The sequence below is a fragment of the Sinocyclocheilus anshuiensis genome, unplaced genomic scaffold (genome assembly GCF_001515605.1).
Source record: "Sinocyclocheilus anshuiensis isolate Anshui unplaced genomic scaffold, SAMN03320099.WGS_v1.1 scaffold838, whole genome shotgun sequence".
NCBI classification, from domain to species: Eukaryota; Metazoa; Chordata; class Actinopteri; order Cypriniformes; family Cyprinidae; genus Sinocyclocheilus; species Sinocyclocheilus anshuiensis.
In genome coordinates, this window is record NW_015539915.1 from 1,524,595 (window position 1) to 1,542,141 (window position 17,547).

The 17,547-nt window shown below is 39.4% G+C and overlaps 1 protein-coding gene across 13 annotated transcripts in view; it reads left to right on the forward strand.

Annotated features, from left to right (window-relative positions):
- Window positions 1–17,547, forward strand: part of LOC107686461 (protein unc-13 homolog B-like) — a 100,721-nt gene that overhangs the window by 39,764 nt on the left and 43,410 nt on the right. For 9 of the 13 annotated variants that reach the window (XM_016483476.1, XM_016483480.1, XM_016483481.1 and 6 more), the window contains exons 7-12: window positions 2,956–3,013; window positions 3,277–3,306; window positions 3,762–3,975; window positions 5,736–15,662; window positions 16,223–16,519; window positions 16,623–16,713. In XM_016483476.1, coding sequence (XP_016338962.1) covers window positions 2,956–3,013; window positions 3,277–3,306; window positions 3,762–3,975; window positions 5,736–15,662; window positions 16,223–16,519; window positions 16,623–16,713 — 10,617 coding nt within the window. The remainder of the gene's footprint in view (window positions 1–2,955; window positions 3,014–3,276; window positions 3,307–3,761; window positions 3,976–5,735; window positions 15,663–16,222; window positions 16,520–16,622; window positions 16,714–17,547) is intronic. The other 4 variants (XM_016483487.1, XM_016483478.1, XM_016483491.1 and 1 more) reach the window with 4 other exon arrangements.

Below are 17,547 nucleotides of genomic sequence, written 5' to 3' on the forward strand. Positions count from 1 at the left end.
AATGACCCATGAGGGACACTTTTGTTTCTTTTTTTTTTTTTTTATAGCACCCACTTGAATTTTTTTTTCATGAATTCCCGGTTCAAGTGTGACAAATGTAACAAAGTCTCATACCATAAAGATCAACGCTCGATTTGAAAAAATTTTTTAAAAATGAGTTTTGGGTCAAAATGACTGGAGAGACGGATGAGGGTTTTAAATAAAATACATTAAAAATCATTATTGGATTCTGCCATGAAAAGTTAAGATCAGTGCATCCCTAAATTTATGAATGTCTGAAATTAAGAAATAAGATTTAAATGTTAGTATTGTAGCTGCCTTTGGACGATAAAGTTCTCTAATTTAAAAAAGCTAGTTGAGTTAATGTCAGTTTATTTATTTATTAATTTTTTGTGCAACCGTCTTATTTATATGTAATTTGTTTCATGTCAGCTATGCGGTTTCTGTGTGAACAATCGGTGGTGGAATTGCAAGGGGCACAAGCTAAAATCTTGCCTAGGGCACCAAATTTGTCAGGGCCGGCCCTGGTTACAGGTTTGAAATGTTGCATAAATTACATTTGACAGAAATGCTTGTATTGAAACATTTTGTATTCTACCTATGATAAAACTTTCATGGACTTCTACATTAACTGTTCCCATCGTGGAATGACCTGCCCAGCTCAATCCAAGCAGCTGAGTCCTTAATATTTTCAAGAAACGGCTGAAAACACATCTTCAATATGCATAACAGTGACTGTAAAATATGTATATTAGGTATGGAAATGACATATTTTGAGTTTTGATATTTGAGATTGCTCTACTTTGGGTGCTTTCGGCATTACTTTAACCACCAACCACTAGGGCTGGGCGATATGTCAAAAATATATTATCGATAACCGCCTTTAAAAATATCACGATATCCGATAATATCGTCTACCTAAGCCCCGCCCCGCCCCCGCCGAGACAACATTGCCGACATGCACCATAAACACACACCATGTTCAGTTTGGTCTTAATTATTGCCACAAAGTTTGGTTTTAATTTTCTTAGTTTGTGCTTAAACTAACAGAAAACATTAGCTTTGCTGTTATTTTGTTGTTGCTAATAAATTCCACTCTGTTCTTATCAAATTTGTGTTTGAAATGAATTTCGTTTTGTGAGGAGAACTGTTGAGGAAAAATAATAGAACCCAATTTTAAGTTCATCATGGTGAAGTTGGACATTCTGGCGGTGATTGTAAGAATGATAAATGCATGTTAATGTCATATAATAATGTCTTGAATAAAATATGCCGATTTTCCGATGTTTCTCTTTCTTTTTGGCATTATCGCCTGTAGATACATTTCATGATGGTAAGTTTAATTTCCTTAATTATAACAATTGCAGCGTTGTTTTTAAACTTGTAGTCAAGCTATAACATATTTGATATTTATCATGTATGAATAAAATCATGCAGGGATTAAAAATGAATTCCGAGAAAAAACGTTAAGGTTTTTTTTTTTTTTCCTTTCTGGTAGCCTACTAGTTCGGAGGTCTCTTTAGGCCCGTTTTTAATTAAATAAAAATAACTGCTTTATTTAATTAGAAGCAGGGTAATTTAAATTTCATTTTTATTTTGTAATTTTTATAATTTTTATTTTATTAATCAAAATACAACGCCCACAATATAATATTCAGTGTTGGGCTGCCGAAACTCCAAACGCATGCATGTTGAGGAGCGAGCTGAGAAGTCTAATGTCGTCATCCGTTTGCAACATAATTATATTATATACACGGTTTAAAAATCTGTAAAAATATTGCACTGAAATGTGCGCTGAAGGAATTTGCGTATTTTAATTATACCCGTCATGTTTGTGGTTTTTCATCATTATGCAGTCTGTTTAAATACATATTCAGAAACACATGCAGTGCTACTTTTTGGCTTTTTTCTGTTTAACGTTTATTAAACTGCAGATACAGAATAGAACAGGCCTATACCCTAAATAAGGATAAATTATATTGGAACGCATCTCCAAAATAATCACATACACAGATGCACGTTGCCATTACAGTTGTCAGCGCTGAACAACAGACAAATAAAATATAAACTGAGGTTACAAAAGTGATGCAGTCAAGATCAGTGAGGGATTTTCTTTTCTTTTGTTCTTTGATTAACTGAGAAAGAGAGCTCAGTCCAGTGTTTGCATATATAAGAGTATATATATAAAATATATATAATATATATATATTGCGTGCGCTTTGTGTTTGTGTGCAGCACAGAAAACAGCGCGTGAGTGCAGAAGTGAGTTCTATTTCATCTTCTTGCAGTTGAATCTTTTGAAATCACAATAAATGCGCATACAGAAATCGAGACGCAGAATCGAAATTTAATTTTATAACAAGTAATTTGATTACTGACCTTAGGCATCTGATCTGATTTCCGAAATTGGAATAGCTTTTCGATTCCCAACCCTCCTACTAAATTATTTAATTCTTGCATGCAAAAAAACCTGTATGGTGACTATGGGGCTATGTAAAATATTTTTTGCAACTTACTAGGTTTATCATTTGTCATTTTTTTTCTGGATAATGTCGATAATCGTCTGTTACCTGATTGTTGACATCAACATCGCGATACTTACGAGACATCGTCAATATACGATAATGTCGTCATATTGCCCAGCCCTACCAATCACACCCCAGCCCCCCGACCCGCCCAGCCCGCACCCACTGTCCACTTTTTGGAAACCTAGAATATGGTCATCCTACCTTAAATGAACCAGTCTCATGACACACACACACACACGCACACGAACTGATTGAAGTGAGTTTTGCTGTGAATTTGCATGCTATTTAATAGTTATTTTATTTACTGAAATCTGCATGTTCAGTAACTGAGGTTGTTAATTGCTTTAATAGTAATTAATTATTAATTGTACATTATACTTTTTTTCTTGTTGTCTCTTACCATCTTCTTTTACTCTCCTTGTGTCAGTTTCCCTTACAGGATGAAGTAGCGGGACGCCCCCTGCCCTGTGCTGCCTCTCAATGCTGTGAGTGACAACATCCCACACTAGATGGAGCCTCAGCATCATGCCTGATGCTTCACTGTGCTCTCCACTCCTTTACATGCTGCTTCTAGTCACCTTTAAATGGCATAAATGTTAACATACAATCTGTTCACAGCGTATATGTTCACAAATGTTCACTCAAGCATCAAGCACAAGTAAATTCACATTAGAATTGCAATATCAGTCTTTGTAAATGATTTTGTTTTTGCACATCTTCTTTCACTCTTGAATTTTAATTTCACCAGGCAACTATTTTGGATGGGCCGACAGTCAGAGTATGTAATGTGATCAGATTTTATATAGTAACCCTTTACTCTAGATTATTCCCTAGAACCCCCCCCTGGACCCTCAAAATAAATATGCTTTCATATGCGCCCCTAAGTGTTGAGATTTTCATGCACACTTGCACAGATAAATTAAAATACAACACAAAGCATGAATTTTCCCCGAATTTCCTTGAGTTTTGGCCTTGTTGAAATAATGATGTGTTCTTTGTGTGCATTGTGAGCTCCTTGTTTTAATTCTCCTGCACTTACTTCCTTGTACTTGTTTATATTATGTGACTACTTTGTTGCAAAGAGACACATTTGATTTCACTTAGATGATCAATGAGATTTGGCTTTTACATTTTTCATGTAATCTTTTATGTACATTAACATATTTCATATATAAAAACAAGGACAGATTGGCATTTTGTTGTTTTTCTCACTTGTAATGTTTCCCTGTCTAGCTTTGGATGACCTGGACAGTGCAGTGGATGATAGAGACAGTGACTACAGGAGTGAGACGAGCAGTAGTTTACCTCCACGCTACCACACTACAGCCCAGCCCAACTCTTCACTTCACCAGTATCCCATGGGGCCACGCTTTCAGCAGCACATGGATTCCTGTGCTGACTCTTTGCACAGCTTTGAATTTGACTATAGAGATCACCATGCAAGCAGGTACATTCAGTTCCTATGAGTACTGTATGCGTCCATATAGTACTATGCATTCTTTGTGTACAACTGTGCCAGTTTTACACTTTTAGCTCTGAATGTAATGGTTCTGGGATGGTCATTTCCATAACTCAGCTGTGAAATAGCAATTTATATATATGGTTGCAGATTATCCCTGTTTGTTATGCTGAACTTTAAACTTGCAATTTGAGGACGGATTTCTAGTCTTTTAGACTTGTGATTTGTGTAAGAGAAAGAAACTGAAATGTGGTATTCTGAGATTGTGGTTAATCAGAGTCTCTTGTGTGGCCCAGTACAGAGCTAATCTGGATAATTCTTTTGCATCAGATCCCTTTTAAAAATACATTAAGTTATGGTTGAAATGACATTTGTGTGTAATTTATGCATTTTCTCACCAGCTGTATGCATAATGTTTTTTTTGGGGGCGGGGTGTATGGAGCCAGATCGGCCTCAAAAATAATACATTTATAAAACAAAATTCATAAATTCACAGCACAATTTACATTTATAAAATCCGATTCGTACATTCAAAACACAATTCATAAATACAGAAGTAAAAGCATAAATATTTCCCCAAATGCTCACACAAAAGCATCTTACCTAAATAAATTTAAAATGTTTACACAGATATGTATATATCAAGTTCTTGAATTAATTTCCATCACACATTTATGAATGATGTTACATGTATTTATGGATCGTTGAATCTGCATTTGCAAATCATCACACATGCGTGGACTGCTTTGAATTTGTCTGTGGTATTTTTGACACCTTCCTGGCAGGTTAAGATTCATAAATATCTTTTTTTGGAGGATGTTCCGTTCAGCCAATCGCGGTGAGCTTTTAATCCACCAATCAAAACGCTCTTTACTGAACAGACTCAAGAAGCTCAACGCTGCACTTGTACTGTGCATTGTTTCTGTGATCGGGTCCTTGATGTAAAGACATTTTAATGGGTACTCTTTTTTTTTTTTTTTTTTTTTTAAGCCCCTAAAATCACATTATGATTTATATCGTTCGCACAAAATACATATTATCCAGATCATTTTCCCGATCCACTCCGTGAACTCGTGAAGGCGCGCGCGCATCATTCAAACACACCTCACCAGAAACACGGCATGTCGCAATCTGTGACGAATGCAGGCGGGAGACAATGAGCGTTCGATTATCCTGCCGTAAAACCTGTTGTTTGAAGTGGCAACATTTGAATTTGTAAAGAGCGCGTCAGTCAGCGCGGGCTTTGCTGCTCACGGTCACTAGACTCGCTGCTCGGGATGGAGAAGAAGATCGCCGAATAAAGGCTTGGATTTGGGTCTGTTCTTCACAGTCGTATGGATTCTGAAGATTTGGATTACAGCGCACTAATAAAATTGTTTCATTTCGTAATTATGTGTTTTGAATTTATGAATCGGATTTTGTAAATGTAAATTGTGCTGTGAATTTATGAATTTTGTTTTAAAAATGTATTATTTTTGAGGCCGATCTGGCTCCATGGGGGGGTGATTAAAAATCTGTTTATTAGCGAGTTGAAAAGCATTTAATGGTTCGGTAAAGACTGTATTTTTCACTTCACATTTTTGGTAATCCGCTTACATTTTTTTGTTTCATTTCACAACTTTAGTGCATCACTATTACCGTGTTCTTGCTCTCAGCAGCTTTTATCTCTTATGTTGAAATACATATATTTTTTTCTCTTTTTTTCCCCCTCCTTTTTATCCTCTTCCATCCTTTTTAATCTCTGCTAGAATTCCTAATCATAGGGGTAGAGTTAGGATTGTCCCTGTAGATTCAGGCATGGGTGTGGGGGATTGGGAGGTCAAATACAAACTACAGGGTAAAAGTACCCTGTGTGAGTTCCTTGATAGAGAAGAACAGGCATGGATTGAGGAACATGACAGAAAAAATGATCTTGTTCATATTGAAAAGGCTTGCCATGATCCCATAGTCAACCAGTTGTCTCCAATCAAAAAAAAAAATGCTTCATTAAATGCCGCTTACCCAGAAGGCTATGCTACTATTGACCGAAGGCGAAGAAAAAAAATCCGGGACCCAGGAGGGCTGGAGCATGTTGGAGCAGAGCATTTCCCACCCGATCTTGCATTTCTCTGTCAAAAACGAAGCGAGCTTGTGTTACGCCAAGTGAAAGAAATGGAAGAGGCTGATGAAAACATGATGCCATGCCTGAAACCATACAAAAATGGCTTACTCTACAAAACAAGAATGTGGGCCAAAAATAAGCTAGAAAACACACTGGAGAATTATGTTGCATATCAAGAGGAAGAAGCAGCTAGACAGAGGGAAGATGTAGGCTTTGATTCTGAGGGCTCAGATGAGCTACAGTATTCCATTGGCTCTGAAGAGGAGTTGGAGGAAATTACCTCTTTAGCTAAGGCACTCAGGGCTGAGGAGAGGAAAAATGATAGCCACTATGGATATTTCTCAACATATGGGAGCCAAACTGAGAGGCTTCAAGGTTACCGTGATAAGAAGAGTGGAAAGGGTAAAATTGGTGGATGGGCTCCAGAGGTCATGCTGTCTCCTGTTGAGGAACCTAGTGATGAATATGTTGATCCTATAGATGAGCTGCAGTGCCTGGTTGAAACTGTATCAGAATATCTAGCTGAAAAAGAAGAGGAAATCAGTAAATATGGATCTTTACCCAAGTCTAACAAATCAAGGCTGTCATCTCAGGGTAGTGCAAAAACAGAATCTGTTGGAGATGAGCAAGGTATCACCTCTAAGGAAGTGAAAGATAAACCCATAGATGCCAAAGAAAGAAATTCAAGTGGTACTTCTGACCATGGAGTGGCAGGGATGAAGAATGCCATGAGTTCATTATTTAGCTCTTTAACAGATAAAGTTGTATCAAGCTCAAAACAAGTGGACTCTACGTCTGTTGAACAATCAGAGAATTCAAGTAATGTTCCTGTTAGTTCTGGTATATCAAAATTGTTTTCCTTCATGCCAAAGTCTGCAAGTCCCACACCAGTAGCTGTGGTATCCCCTACTCAGGATCCTCTGTGTGGTAGGAAGTTTTCAATGCCATCTATTTTGCCTTTCCAGCCATCTGATGCCAAGTTGCAAAGGGTGGACCACTCAACTCAACCAATCAGAAATGAGCCCAACAAATACAGTGTTGTCACAGCTCACAATGAGACATCGTCTTCTGTGAATTCAGTATTGGGAAAGGGGAACACTTTCACTGGAGATAGTGTTGTGAATGGAACAGCCAAAAGTTTTACTTTTGATGCAGAGAAAATGCAGCCAGGTGATCAGTCCAGAGCTTTGAATTGCAATACAAAACTCAATACAATGCCAGATGCGTATAAAGTCGCTGATGGTGAAAAACCTAAAGCTTTTAAAAATATCTCTAATGAGATAAATAGTGAGAAGACACACACTGAGCCTATAACACAAAAAGCTGCTGAAGAGTCAGGATTTTTCAGTCCTTTTAAGAAATCTTTCAGTTCATTAATCTCACCTGGACCTCCAGTGCCGCCTCAGACTCAAACACAGACAGTTTTTCCTGTTTTCAGATCAGCAGAAGACGTTAGGGTAGAAAAACTTTTAGACCAGTCCTCCCTAACAAAACAAGCTTTTGTCTCTTCTGACAATGTATCCGTCCCACAATCTCCAAAGGCAGAAGGAGGGCTGTTTTCTGGATTGTTTAAGTTTGCATCTGGTGAGGATTCAAGTACATCCAAAAGTATGCCACAAAACTCAGTTAAGACAGATCAAACTCTTAATGCCCCAAACAAAATTACAGGTGTAATTCCATCTTCAGTTCATGACAATGCAAAATCAACAACACATAACCATAAAGAACCTGAGGCAACTGCTAAGGGGAACGCAGAAACAGGCTGGTTTTCTAGTCTTTTTAAGATGGCACCAACTGAAGATCTGCAGCCTGTTACTCCACATGCCCAAAGGCCTAATATTCAGAACTCTCCACTTCCTCCAGGGTCAAATCAAAATGTACCTAGGATGCAGCATCAGAATCCATCTCCAGCTAAAGAACAAATGCAATTTAGGCACCAACATCCTAGTCCAACTGAAGTCCCTCATGATACAGAGCAAAAAGCATCTCAACATGAACGTCAGGGCCTGTTCTCTGGTTTGTTTAAATCAGCTGCTTCTGATGATACATCAGTTGCCCAAGCATCTACTAATCAACCACACCAAGGAGGCTTACTCTCAGGAATCATGAAATTTGCTTCTACAGGTGATATGACCACAGGTACTCAACTCAATCAATCACAACAAAAGAGTCCGTCTGCTCAAATAATAAATCAACAAACCCAACCTCACACCCAACAAAGTGCATCTAATCCTCTTTTCGCAGGGCCATTAAATGTTTCCTCCACAGAAAATAGACCCCCTCAACAAAAAGACTTTCAGCAACCGTCAACATTTGCAAGTGCACCACCTCAACAGGGAAGTATTTTATCTGGCCTTTTCAGATTTACCTCCACTGACAAGGTTTCAGACACCGAGACAAAGATCTCCCAGGAGCAACAAAAATCATCAAGTGCAAGTGCCTTTCAAGATCCTGTACAGCATAATACTGAGGGACAGAGTTGCAACCTTCTTCAGCAGTTCAGAGTCCAAAATAAGCAATCAGACCCACACCAGAAAGGCATATTAGATGGCCCTAGACAAAGTGTATCCCATCAAGCACCTTCTCAACAAGATGGCTTTCTGTCTGGACTTTTCAAGTTTGCCTCCTCAGATGTTTCTGTCTCTCAATCAACTCAACAAATACAGGCATCTAACAATCAGTCCACTCCACTTCAGCCAACAAAAAATGTGATGGGACAAAGCAAACCATCTCAAGAACAAAAACCCCAGTCAGGTGGTCTCTTCTCTGCCTTTCTCAAAACATCCTCCACTGAGTCACAGGAACTAAATACACCACTTGTTACACAGGAAAGCAAGAAACATTCTTGTTTGCAGCGGTCAGCTATGACAAAACAAAGTTCTCCTGTAGCAAGGCAAGATACATCCTCTCAGTCAGGAATTTTGTCTGGTGTTTTCAATAAACTCACATCCTCATTTGAAGATGTATCTCCAAACAGCCAGAATTCATTCCAACAGAAACAGGAGCAGCAACACATGTCAACAGAGATGTACACTTATCAAGGTAAATCAAATAGAAAGCTACCTCAAATACCTCCTCAAAATCAACATGCACTGCAAAACCAAAAGCCCTCTACCCAACAAGGTTTCTTATCTGGAATATTAACCAGGAATACAAAAGAGATTTCCCCTGCCAAACCAGAGAATGTGGCTATGGAAGGATCACATTTGAAGTTAAATTCTTTAGGACTGCTGAGACACAAGGTATCTGACCCAAATAATGTGCCAAACATCTGTGACACAGAGAGCCTTGATTTGAGGACTCCAGCAAGTTATGCTCGGTCACAACAGAATCGTGCTGCATACACATCTAATAGCACCAATAATTTACCCCTCTTATATAGCTCACAAAACTTTTTGCTCTCAAGCCAAATAAGAAACACGTCATATAGCACTGAAAATCTTAGTAGCCTCCCTCTTGGTTACCCATCTCAAGCAGTAATGTCACAGGAATATTTAAGGCAAAGTTATCCATCCTTACATGGTGTATCTGATCAATATGCCTACCCACAGGTCTCTTCTTCATATGCATTGGGACTTAGTCCCAATGATGAACACTCATGGATCCAAGAATCTATATTGTGGCAACAGCTGAATGATCAGTCATTAGGCTGCTATCCTGATGGACATGGAAGTATAGCTAGTGATCCAATCCTCAAATCTTCTCAGTGTCTGAATAAGATAGACATGGATGTTAATCAACAATATTGTCCTACTCAGCCATGGATGAGTTTGCACGCTTTCCAAAGAGAGAGCAATAATCGACCAGAGTATTCCAAAGATATTCACCATAGTTCTATGAGACAGAGATTGTGGAATAGCCACAAGAGTTTGGATGTTATTAGTAGTCAGGAATTTGAGGGTGTATTGAATTTGAGCATGAAGAATAATGCTAAATTAGGAAAGTGGCACTCGTTTAGTGCAGATAGTTGTAACAGTCTAAACAGTATTTCATATCATGAGGGATATTATGAGGAAACACCTCCACATCTGTCTTACTCAGCTAATGGACAGTATATATATCAAGGCACATCAGAAAGTTGCAGTCAACCTGGGAATAATGGAAGCTATATTAATGTAGCTACATCTCCCAATCCATGGAATTACTCTTCAACAAGCAACATTGATATGGAGGAACATGTGTATCTTGAGGAGTCAGAGTGGTATCAGCAATGGCTTTCACTTTTGGACCAAGGGATGTGGTGGCCAGCAGATAATGGAGATTGTGGATATTTTGTCTACACTGATTATGAGTACATTTATGCTCTACTGACAGATGTGTCTGGGCAGTATGTCTATGCATGTGCTCCAGAACAAGACTGGGGAAATACAGGGGACTTATATCCTAATGCCTGGCTGTATAATGAGATGGTTAAAGTTTGTGGTTTTAAGATTCTTCTCTACAATGAAGATGAGCTCCTTTGGATTCCAGGGCAAAACCAAAGTGAAGCTGAACTTCTGACCGCACCACTTGACTTGTCGGCAGCCTATAGAAAAGGTAACCAAATCATGAATCTGAACCTAGAGCGTTTCTCTTGGATGTTTGAGAATTCTATTCTTAATCAAAGACAACAGGCTCTGGATTTTTCCTCTTATCAATTTAATAAGGTTAAGATGGATACAAAACAACAGCTCCAAAATAATTGTGGGTACTGGAATCCTTGTCAGGAAGCTGTTGACCTCTCATATCATGGTGCCAACCACAACAGTGCAAATCTCAATAGCAGAGGAATAAAAGAACTGCTATCCCAGAAGGTTCACATTTCATTTGGTGCTACCTCAACCACAAATTCACCTACCATGGGTGTCTACAGCTGCTATCAGCCTCAACAGAGACAACGTACATCCACTGGAGTGCAAGTAAAGCATATAGATGATGTTTCAGAAGAGGAGTGGAGAAAGAGAGTACAGCCTGAAGAGGAGCAGCCCAATCGACCCATTAAGAAAATATCCTCTTTTCTATCCTCAATTGTTGGCAAAAGTTCGGATTCAGAATCAACCAAAAATATAACTGTCTCAAGGTCGCCTAATGCCAAAGATGCTCCATACACAGGACAAATGCAAAGCAAATTTACTAAAGCCTCTGAAACTCGACTTGGTGATCAGCAAGCCAAAAACATGATCTCAACAGGTTTTCATAGTCTTAAATCAAAGATCATAAAGGATGATGGCTCCTGTGCAACAGCTCAGTCAGAGAGCACAAATCACTTGGCATCCAAACCAATTTCAACAACATCTGGTGTTTCAGTATCATTTCCAACACAGTCACCAGCTTCCACAACTCCTCAAGGTGCATCCACTTTAAGCTCATCTCAGAAACCCAAACTGGCTAGACAAGCCACAATGTCACAACAGTCCTTTGTTCCTTTAACATCCGTTGGTTCTACTACTTCAATTTCAAGAGACTGCTCAAGTGTAACCTCCAAATCGGCTTCTCCAGGAGTTTCTCAGACAGTAGATACACATGGTGGAAAGCCATCTGAGCAGGCTGGTGGGTTTTTAACCTTTTTCAAGACTGCAGTGGGGATAGAAGAGGTAAAGTCAGATCCCTCTAAATCTACTCAGTCAGTATCTAGACAACCAGAGAAAAATGGATCTGCTTCTGCTGGCAGAAAAGATTCAACAACAAATCAAGACAAAACTGGAAAGTCTAGCCTTTTTGGGTCAATAGGTGATATTTTTAACATAGAAAGTCCTTCACCACCAAAGACAAATCTGCATCATTCTCCCTCACACCTGCAATCAACTAATGTACTAAATGATGTGAACAAAGACTGCTGCCAAACAAAAACAATGCCTAAAGTAATTCAGAAGCAACAAACAGTAAGTGCCTCTGGACAAGATGGTCAGTCGGAATTACCTAGTGTATCACAGTCATTTCAGGGAAGGAGTGTCTCAGCATCTCAGATATTTTCCCCCGACGCTAACAAGGTACCAATGCCAGGGAGATCTCAAACTATGCCACCAACTGGGGAGACAAAACCAGAAGCCCCCTCCAAGCAATCTGGTGGCTTGTTTAGTTTCTCTGTTGGGGATATGTTCTCTGGGGCCACATCCTCTAAAGAGGAAGGCAAAGGGCTGCTGTCCATTTTTGGTGGTTCCAGTCAACAACAAGCTCCATCTCAAACTGGATCTGCCTCTCCTCAAGAAAAAATGGATGGTGCATCTGCAAAAGAGCCTCTAGGCAAAAACATCCTGACTTTTTTTGGAGGTTCCAGCATTCAACAGACTTCACCTCCATCTGGATCCTCAAGTCAAACGCATACACCAGGATCTGCTCCTCCCAAAAAGACTCAAGGTCTGAATTTATTTTCTGTGTTCAGTGGCACTAGTACACAGCAGTCTTCAACACAACCTGATTCTTGTAATCAAAAACAAACACCAGGCACTGTCCCTCCGAAGGAAACATCAGCCATGGATTTACTCTCCATGATAAGTGGTTCTGGCACTCAGCAGACTTCACCTGGATCTGGAGCTGATCCACCAAAAGATCCACCAGTAACAGGATTGCTATCTATGTTCAGTAGCCCTAATCAACATCAGACATCACAACCACGCTCTACCACACAGCCTGCACCCCAAGGGAATGGACAACAAAAAGAGCCCCTGGGTAAAAGTTTATTTTCTATGTTTGGTGGTTCAGGGCAACAACCTTCACAGCAGACAGGATCAGTTTTTGGTGGTATATTAGGTGGATCTTCAAGCTCTACTGAGAGTCCAGCAAAAGGTTTATTCTCTATGTTTGGAGCACAAAGCCCACAACCACCAACTACCAGAGTTCCAGGCACTGTCCCTACTAATGAGCAGACAGTTAGACATACTTCTTTGTTGGATGGGTCTAACTCCCAACAAACTCCACCACAATCTGTCTCTTCTTCTACAAAAGGAGCAACCCTTGCAAAGGAACCACCTAAAGACAGTCCAGCAAAGGGGTTAGTTTCGGACTCTGGAATAGCCAGTCACCCAACAGCATTACAGGAAGGCTTGACTCCTGAGTCTGTTGTCCCATCGAATGAGCCATCAGTAAATGAAATGCCCTCCTTGTCTAGTGCACCTAGCCCTCAGGAATCCCCACAACAACCAGATTCAGTGTCAACCTCTATTTCCCTTGATAGTAAAGAGTCAAAGGAGTCACAAGGTAAAGACTTAATCACTGGACAAATTCCACAGCCAGGTTCTTCTCAACCCTTCTCACTTCTAAGTGGATTGCTATCAAATGAAACCCCTGGTAAAAGTCTTTTGACAAACCTTACTGGGGCTATAATTCAGCCAAGTGAGACACCAGTTACACCAAGCTGTGATCCAACTGTATCAGCACCAAAAGCCCCACAAGAAGTATTGACAACTGTTGATGGTAGATTGGCATCTTCTGAATCTCGTAAGTCGCCGGCACACCAGGAGGATTCTTCTGCTCAGGGTGTAGTACCACCAAAAGAGGGAGCGACCTCAGGCTTGTTGTCAATGTTTTCTGGGTCAGGTTCTCAAAATGTTCCTTCTCAAACTGGGTCTATACTTGGTGGGATTTTCCCTGGTGCCTCAGGATCAAAGGAAATTCCTGGCAAGAATTTGTTTTCTATGTTTTCTGGGCCAAGTTCACAGCCCTGTGCAGGTAATGCAGAGCCTAAACTTGAGAGTAACAGTCCAGGGGCTTCTACCTTCAATGAGTTAGCAGGAAAAGGTTTATTTTCTGTGTTTGGTGGATCAAGTCCACAACAGGCCACTCCTCAGTCTTCTTCACTATTAGGTGGTCTTCTATCTGGAGTTGCTTCTAAAGATGCTCCTGGAAAAAGTCTTCTTTCCATGTTCAGTGGGCCTAATTCAACACCTTCACCTAGTCAAACAGGACCAGCATCCAAACTATCTGAAACTGAGGGGCTGTTGAAGGTTGCATCATTATTCTCTCGAGGGGATGCCACTGAGGATAATAAATCAAAGACGGTGGGCTTTAGCCTGTCAAATCTGGGCTTCATGGAGGAAAAGAAATCAGGACCACAGAATGATGATTCCAAGTATTCTATTCCCTTGGGCGATCAACAAAAAACAGCAGCCTCCATGGCTCCAGTCTCTGCTGATATTGCTGACAAAAGCTCAGATCACGTTGTTGAGACAGTTGCTGCTGAGGGGAGTAAGCTAGATGTTACCATAAATAATTCTAGTTTGCATGGACATGCTTTATCAAAGGATGTTGATTCTAACTCAGAGCAGAGTACAAAAACAGAAATCCAGATTACAGATCACCAACCTGAGTCTATAAAACAGACTGATTCAATAGAGCCCAATGCCTCTGGCTCTGAAAGACTTCAACATCATGAACAACAGAAATCTGTCATAGACTCATCAGCTGAAGCAGTCAGTGGGTTTATGTCTAAACTCTTTACTGGTGCCAGTTCAACAACAAATTCATCAGGAAGTCTCTTCTCACAAACAACCACAGAAAAAAACTCACTCTTTGGCCTTCCAAGTAGCTTGCCCATGGAATCTATAAAAAATGACCTTTTCAGTATGTTTAAATCACCAGAAGCACCCAAAGCAGCTGACATAGCACCATATATTACCTCTACTCTTCAGTCTCTTCAGTCAGTCCAAGATCAGAATGCACATAATGATTCACTGTCATCTTCTGGGGATGTTACATTGTCTGGAGACAAAGATGAAAAAGATAAAGTAGAAATCCTATTATTCATGAAAGAAATGTCTGCTAATGATACTTTGAGTAATTCAACAGTTGCAAGTGTAGATCCCACAGCAGCTTCCAGCTGCCATCCAGGTGAAACAATTGTTAAGGAGCCTTCTGACGTTAAAGTAATACATGAGAAAACCATTGTCATTGTTTCTGAATCTGAAGCAAAGGATACAGACAAATCAATATCTGCAATAGACAGTAGTTCAAAAGTGGCTCAAAATCCTCCATCAACAGAAACTTCTCAGTCTATATTTGGCATGCCAAGTTTAACAGCACCCAAGTTGGGTTTCATGGCTGGAGCTGCAGATGCTGGGAAGTCTTTTGGATCTTTCTTTTCTTCACCACCCTCAATACCAAGCACAGAAAGTGGCAAGCTTCTTTCTGGGCTTAAGTCATTTTCAGCAGGGCTGTTTCATGAGGAGAAGTCAAAAGAAGAAACATCAGCATCTTTGTTTGGAACAAAATTGGGTTTTCCATGGCAGAAAGAAACTCAAGAACCTCCTAAGCAACAAAGACCTCCAGTTGTTACAACCCAACCTAAAGCTCAAAAGAATGAAGTTCACATTGAGAATAGTACAACTGCTGAAATAGGGCATGACAATTTTATGTCAAAGGAAGAAAATGGTGAAATCAAACACACTGTTGATGTTAAACAAGAAATAGTTGCAAATTCTGAAGTCCAAAAGAAAGAATTTGTTGTCCCAGAAAATGACACCGATAAACCCCAACTCAGTTTATCCACTCCTGATCCTCCTCTTCTAAAAGAATTGGAAATCCATATCCAGACCCCACCCTCTACAGATGACTCTTCAGGATTACAGCAGGAAAAGAAGGACCTTTTGATTCCAAAAAGGCTAGTAGCAGCATACTAAATGGTTTCATAAACCATTTATGTTGCACTAAGTTTACATGCACAGTCATTATTCTATAAAAAAAAAAAAAAAAAAGTTTTTTATGTTGTTCATCTATCAATTTCTGGGCTTTGGTCTCTGCGATGAAATGATTATTAGAATAGGACTTCTAGTAGTGCTCACGCAAATCTGCTGAAGACCACTTAACCCACGAAAAAGTGCTATTTATTACAAGTATGCCGTCTGAAATATTCAGTTTCAAAATCTCAATATGCTGAATAAGAATATTAATGTGCATGTAAACACGCTCATTGACTTTAGTTTTAGCTTTAGTTTACGAAAATGGTGGCTTTCCCAATGTGTGATTTGTTTCTTCTCAGTGCTGTGTGAATTTTGTATAGTAACTGTGCTTTGGTTCGTTGTAACTTTGTATTTCCTTTAGCTGTGTGTAGCATTTATGGTTTCTTAATTGGAGACTGGTTACATTTATGTCGTTTTAAAAATCTTAGTTACTGTAACTCACTTGCTGCTTTGTTTCTTTGTTTCTTTTCAACAACACTAGCCTTGTGGACTCCAGTCGTTTTGGATCTTCAGGGAACCTCAGCCAAGCTAGTTCCCAGCTCAGTGAGACTGGTCAAGAGAGTGCTGCTTATTCAGAGTTAGAGGAGTCCTACCATTCCTACCACAGTATCGGCTATCGACCATCCAGAAATGGGCATCACCCTACCAATGGACATACATCCTGGGGGGAAGATGAAGGATTGAAATCCTCCCAAGAAAATGGAAAGGGTTTAAGCGGCACCATAAAAAAGGAAGCGGTTTCTCAAGTGAACAAAATGCCTGATAAAACTCTCAAAGGGTAAAGATATTGTATTGGCTTACGGTGGTTTTCCAGTGCACATTTGGTATAATGAATATTCAATAGCATGAATTCATTTTCATACAATGTTTTATTTTTCTAGCTTCAGGGACGATGGAACGCCTTTGCCATTCTCTCCATCCAGATTGCGCTGGCTTAAGGCAATCAACAAAGTGAGAGTTCAACTTAAGGAGGTATAGTAGGGAGCTCATACCCTCCATCTCCTTTGTCTATTCCTTTTTCAGTTGATCCAGTGTTTCACACTTGATATTAAACACTACCCACATCATTTTTCCTATAAACCTGCACCAGTTATCAGCATCTTATCAATCAAAATTATCATTTGAATTTGATCTGCTTCCCTTTATTGCTTTTCAGTAGGTAAGTCTGAATTGCACAACCCCATTCAACTCATTCATGAACATCTGTTTTGGATTGGTTGAGTTTCACCATTTAAGATTTAAACTTGTGAAATGTACGTTTTTGAGACTTTGTGGAAATAATTTTTAGTTGGTTGCAACTTGGAGATATTAAATTCATGAGTGCAATGAATGTGGTGGTATTCCACTTTGGTACTCTATCAGCTAGGCAAGGCATGCTGAATTCTCAGCCTAGACCTCACAGCCTTAATCTGCAAGGGCCAAGGTCGGGCTCTGAAGAGTTGCTGTCTGATATCGCTGATAAAGTCTAAGGGAGTAATTCGCATTGAGCGGCAGGGAGCTAGAGATAGCATGTGTCTTGAAGAGTATTTAATGACTAGTTAAAATAAATTGGGGACTTGACTTTTAAAGTTCACAAAGTAAAGTACATTATTTACCTAATTATCAAAGTGGAATACGGTATGTTAAAGATGTAAATACAGCATGTTTATTTAAAATAATAATTTTAAAGGAAAAATAACAATAAAAGGCCAGAATTAAGTTTTCATAAGTTTTTCCATAAATCATTTAAAGTTTATTTATTATAAAATATAATAAATTATTACAAACTATTTAGTTATTGCGCGCACACACACACACACACACACA